At 41.6% G+C, this 6,262-nt stretch overlaps 1 protein-coding gene across 1 annotated transcript in view; it reads right to left on the reverse strand.

The window, feature by feature from the left end:
* LOC113468360 overlaps positions 1-4,074 on the reverse strand; it is a 6,795-nt gene extending 2,721 nt beyond the window's left edge. The window contains exons 1-4 of the mRNA XM_026825191.1: positions 3,620-4,074; positions 1,704-2,138; positions 1,530-1,669; positions 115-212 (exon numbers count right to left, since the gene is read on the reverse strand). Coding sequence (XP_026680992.1) covers positions 115-212; positions 1,530-1,669; positions 1,704-2,138; positions 3,620-4,060 — 1,114 coding nt within the window. The 5' untranslated portion in view covers positions 4,061-4,074. The remainder of the gene's footprint in view (positions 1-114; positions 213-1,529; positions 1,670-1,703; positions 2,139-3,619) is intronic.
* Positions 4,075-6,262: the final 2,188 nt, after the last annotated feature.

Here is a 6,262-nt window from a genome sequence, read left to right on the forward strand (position 1 = left end):
CTTTCCTTAAACAGAAATAGCCCCCCCCAAGAGGGGATTTAAAAAAAAAAAAAAAAAAAAAAAAAAAAAAAACAAACATGGTTTATTACATGGGAAACGAGTATTGGTACTCACCTCGTCTCGGAGGGTCATATTTGGCTTTGCAGTACGCATAGAATCCAAAGATACAGGAAGCTGCCGCAACTCCAGCATATTCGTAGAAAGTGTGTTCCCTGAAAATTAAAATGACACAAGTGGTTTCTCATTTGAACTTTGTTATTAAAATGTGTGATTTGCTTATGCTCATCTTGACTAGGATGTTCGCTTTTTCACTTGCAACTGGCTCAAAATTTCATTTCACTTGCAACTGGCTCAATATTACACATTAAATAGATCAGTTGCGCTTACTTGGGTCATGTTTCAAAGTCATAGAGCAGAAAAAATGAGGACCAACGGAATTTTTCTTTTTCCTTCTACGACTTCTAGATCCCGAGATTAATCGATTAAAAAAATGCCGGTAAATCGTGAACTTTGACGTCACGGCATACGCTCCCGTAGGCGATGACGTCACATCAAATGTCCCGCATTGTAAAACTAATTACCTCAAAAATAAAGTCTAGCCTAGTATAGCCCTATAGTTAGAACCTCTATTATTTCAACTCCAAAAATCAGTTTTTTTTCTTTCTTTCAAAGGATATCCTATCTTATCAGAGGAAGAGATCATTCAAAGAGTTCAAACTAACGAGAAAACGATGTTGAAGACATGTTTTTAGTTTGTTTTGTTTAATTTCAATAGGGTATTTATTCCCAGTGGCGTAGCGTCCATGTGGGGCGTGTATGGCGGCCATACACTCAAAAATTCCATTCAAATACCCTTAAATATTGACTTTAAATAATTATTGTATTCTTATTAGATAGATATTGTGATAGAAATTAGTGTCCGCCCTACACTTGGAGTTAGACCACGCTACGCCACTGTTTATTCCCCATTTTGTTCTTTAGAATCTAAATTCTGCCCCCCTTTTCACAGTTTTATACGGGAACTCGATTATTTCAACTTTTATACAGAACCTCGATTATTTCAACTACCCTCGGTCCCAATTAGTTGAAATAATCGAGGTTCTACTGTAATAGAAAGTTAAGATCTACTGTAATAGAAAGTTAAGACGTTCGCCTGGTAAACAGGAGGGCGTGGGTTCGATCCCAGCCGAGGCATGGAATTTTATCCTCATATATTTGAGAGTGTGACCACAATAATAATGGAGCTCTAAGGGTTAGGTGGTAGAGAACGCCTCCGGCGTTAACCTCACCTAGTGGTTACCTTCCACTCAAGAGTCTATTTTTTTTTCTTCTTTCAAAGAATATCCTATCTTATCAGAGGAAGAGATCATTCAAAGAGTTCAAACTAACGAGAAAACGATGTTGAAGACATGTTTTTAGTTTGTTTTGTTTAATTTCAATAGGGTATTTATTCCCCATTTTGTTCTTTTGAATCTAAATTCTGCCCCCCTTTTCACTGTTTTATACGGAACCTCGATTATTTCAATTACCCTCGGTTCCAGTTAGTTGAAATAATCGAGGTTCTACTGCAATAGAAAGTTAAGATTGAACTGGAAAAGAAACTCACCTCTCCCCAATCGCCATACATCAGCAACAGCTCGATAATCCGAAAATGAATCTCGTTCGAGTTCTGCGCGAAAGATTGAATTGGAAAAGAAACTCACCTCTCCCCAATCGCCATACATCAGCAACAGCTCGATAATCCGAAAATGAATCTCGTTCGAGTTCTGCGCGAACGTTTCCGACGGCGGCCGAAGAATCACGAACGTGAACGACTGAATCAGAATGGTCGGGGGCTCCCGCACGCCACGCGCATACTGCAGTGCGCACATTCGCGCCAAGTGGGCCATCAGGTATCGCAGCGCCGAGAAATGGTGAGCGGGAAAATCTTGAACTAGCGCGAACAATCGCGATCCGATGTGTCGATCGTTCGATCCGCTGAGAAGTGAGACGAACTTCTCGTAGTAAACGTAAGGGATGAGCGGTTCGCTCAGCGATTTGAGATAGGTTTTCAGCATAATCGCCAACAGGGCCGGTTCTAACTTGGAGAAGTTGTAGCTCTTGATTTCCCCCGAGTAGGCGTGAAAGAGCTCCGCCACCTGAAAATGAAGAAACAATGGAGGTGTTGCAATTGGGAAAATATTATTAATAAAAGGTCGTTTCCTACGTAAAAAGTTGTGAAAAATTCGAATCTGAGGTCAAAACTCTAAAAAAGTAACTTTAAAAGGTTGAAAATTCAATTTTTAATTGCCGTTCCAATGAAAAATTTCAAAGAATTGTGACGTCAGATTTCACGTCAAAATGCGCAGAAACGCATGCGCACAAACAAAGTGGGAGTCATGAATTATGACGTCATCGCATACGGGAGCGTATGCCGTGACGTCAAACTTCAAGATTTACCGGTATTTTTTAAATCGATTTATATCCGGATCTAGAGATCGTAGAAGAGTAAGACAAATTCCCTAGTTCCTCATTTTTTCTGTTGTCTTAGAAACCTCACCCAAGTAAGCGCAACTGCTCTATTGAATCAGTTTTAAGTTTCCATTTATTAGAGAGAGGCAATCAATAAAATTTATTGACGGACCGCTCAAAGTTTGCGTTGCCAAAACGACACAGCATACTTTTCAGGCAAAATTGTTAACACAACATATCAACAGAACATAAAAAAAAAATCATATAAATGGTACAGGAACTCATTCGTAGAAGCAATGCTTGTGCCACGGACGGGGGAAAATAAAATACAAAAATATTATTTGGAAAAACAAGTTCTTTTTTCTTCGCCTTCTCCCGTGTACAGACGGGGTCGGCGTTTTTCGTCAGCCTCTCAATCAGTCCTGACTAGGGTGATTGCTTTGGGCTGACATTTGGTTTTGGCTGCAAAAATTTTAGGATGCTCTTCGCACTCAACCTTTGCTATTCCTTTAGCAAGGGAAATTTCAGGCTGATATGGTCTCTGTTTAAAGGTCCCCAGTCAGACTAAGCTGGTCTACTTCCTGTTTAAAGTCACCCAGCCAGACAATATTATTATCATCATCATAATCATCATCATTCATCATTCATCATCCATCATCCATCATCCATCATCCATCATCCATCATCCATCATCCATCATCCATCATCCATCATCCATCATCCATCATCCATCATCCATCATCCATCATCCATCATCCATCATCCATCATCCATCATCCATCATCCATCATCCATCATCCATCATCCATCATCCATCATCCATCATCCATCATCCATCATCCATCATCCATCATCCATCATCCATCATCCATCATCCATCATCCATCATCCATCATCCATCATCCATCATCCATCATCCATCATCCATCATCCATCATCCATCATCCATCATCCATCATCCATCATCCATCATCCATCATCCATCATCCATCATCCATCATCCATCATCCATCATCCATCATCCATCATCCATCATTCATCATCCATCATCCATCATCCATCATCCATCATCCATCATTCATCATTCATCATTCATCATTCATCATCATCATCATCATCATTATAATTATTCTTACCTTCTGCAGTGCGGGACCGGTCTTATTCTTACCTTCTGTAGTGCGGGGTGGCTCAGACTCGCATGGTACAGCCGGTACAGGTCGAGGCCCGGGTCTGCCCGCGCGAACAGTTCCAGCTGGGTGATAGCGGCCAGCATAAGCTGCGGGGCCGGGGTCTCGTACACGCTATAGATGGTGAACAGGTCGGAACTGAACTCGCGGGGGAAGTAGGCCGAGAGAAGTGCGAGAAGGGAAGACGGGCTGGTGAGGTTTGGCGGCGTCAGGGCTGTGCTGTAAGGGGAGGAAGTCGGTCCCAGGGTCAGGGGGTGCATGGTTGATCCTAGAGAACTGCTGGTGAGGGGGTTGATGGTCGATCCCAGGAGGTTGGGACTGTTGGTCAGGGGATTCACGGCCGTAGATCCCGGCGGGAAAGAACTGTTGGTCTGCGGGTTCATCGAACTCTGGGCGAGGGAACTGCTGGTCAGGGGGTTCATGGTCGATCCCAGGGAACTGCAAACTTTCCACACTATTTTGCGCATGATACACAAGCATCACGTCCTCCACCGTCATGTCGCGTCAGCGTAGTGTGAACACGTGGGCTATCATGCGTCATCCCACGTCAAGTCAGCGTAGTGTGTTTTCAGCTTTATACTGTGTAGGGTATCTGACGCTTTACCACACTATCTACGCGTCGGGTCCATTGAGTTATAAACAGACTACGCTGACGTGACGTAGGATGACGCAGTATGACGAGGGCTGACGTGGGATCACGTGTGAAGAAAAAATCTAAACAATGTATTCGGACGAACACGAACAGATTGATCTGACGTGATGCAATAATGCGTGGGATTATACTGTGTAGGGCCTCTAGGGTATCTGACACTTTACCTGACGCGTAGATGGCGTGGCGTCAGATCAATCTGTTCGTGTTCGTCAGAATACATTGTTTAGATTTTTTTCTTCACACGTGGTCCCACGTCACGTCAGTGTAGTCTGTTTTCAGCTCAATAATAATTTACTATGTAAAATATCATTTGTGAGATTTCGCACGGACAACGAACGTAAAGGTGGCTTTGCCGAGGAAACGTGCCAATCGGCTTGCAAAACACAACCCGAATGAAATCGGTAAAAAAAGAAGAAGAAGAAAAAAGAAAACACGAAAAGAGGCGAAATGGGGAAATTTTCAAAAAACAGTTATTTTCTAGCATCATGAGTGTTTTGAGTGTTTTACAGGTAGTTAAGTGGTTATTCCTAAGGGAAGGTCGTGAGTTAAAAAGGTCTCATTCTGATCCTTGCATAAAGTGCAAGTTTTCCTGAAAGATCGAGACCTCTGCTCCAAAATTTCCTCGGACAAAAACCGCGTGTTTCGTAACGTAAAAATCGGACATGACCACGTATTTTTTTTTTCGAGCTTAAAAAAAAAAAAAAAAAAAAAAAAAAAAAAAAAAAAATACAAAAAAAACTTAGGAAGTCCTGGTTCTCCAATAAAAAATCGTCTAGATAGACAACCACTCGGATTCCTTTCTTTCGCAAATACTCTGCTACCCAATTTGTGAGTTTGGCGAAGATATGTGGAGCGGAGGCCAGGCCGAAGGGGAGGCAGCTCATGCAGTAAAGCTGACTTCGATAAGAAACGGGCAGAAAGCGTTGGTGGGGGGTCTTCACCGGAACGTGAAAATACGCCTGGGACAGATCTATTTTCATCAGAAAGTCGTTTCGTTGTAAAAAGTCGGGGATTCGAAAATGGTTTAGAAGATGGAACTTTCTGGGCGTCAGGAAGGTGTTTAACCGCTTTACGAAATGTGCGATCCACCAACGCATTTGAAATAAGGCCATGGGAGGGATCTTGCACAACTTTAGGGGATCCTTCTTGAGACAAAGACTCAGCCTCTGAATATGACGGAACATGAGTTTTCCTTGGGGAATAACAAAGCTTACAAAGCTGAGAAACCCCATGATTACCTCTGCTTTCTTCCATGACCATCGCTCCGCTCGAACTAACTCTAGGAGATGACTGGCAACAGTATTCTGCTTTGCGATGGGAAGGAATTTTAAGTCTAAGGATGGGTTCCATTCTATACCCAGGTATTGGAGCGCATGAACGGGATTCAGAACTAACTTCTCGAAATTGACCGTCCATCCGAGTTGATAAGATCAAAACTTTGTGCTCTGGCTCGTGCTTTTAACAAAAACAGTTTATTAAAATTAAAAAGTTATGACCTAAAAACTGACACAAGGTCTGTGATTTTTTAAAAAGTGGTTTTTTGGACTTTTCTTGGAAACGAAGCCGAAGTTAGGAAAATGACCCACAGAACCTTGTTGGAAATGGTGAGATCTGCCTACCCTGAGCCGTTATCAGTGTTTTTCTAGCGCACCCTATATAAAATCCAATACCGTTTCCAATGAAATTAATAGAAAAAGAATTCTATTATTCTTCATTTATTTTTAGAATAAATTTCCTTTCAATTTATGTAGGTACCTACAAACTAAATTATTATTATTAGATTTCGTTGTACCAATGTAAATACTGTAGGTACAGATTTTGAACCTATAAAAAATTACGTAGGTACTGTTTGTATAGATTTTCTTCAGAGGTTTTACATCTTTTGTCTTTTGATCATCAGATCAAATCACTTGTCTTACGAGTACATCTAGGAGAGCTCGATTCAACTCTCGAGATGAAATAGTCAATTAAC

This window comes from Diaphorina citri, unplaced genomic scaffold (genome assembly GCF_000475195.1).
Source record: "Diaphorina citri unplaced genomic scaffold, Diaci psyllid genome assembly version 1.1 scaffold714, whole genome shotgun sequence".
NCBI classification, from domain to species: Eukaryota; Metazoa; Arthropoda; class Insecta; order Hemiptera; family Psyllidae; genus Diaphorina; species Diaphorina citri.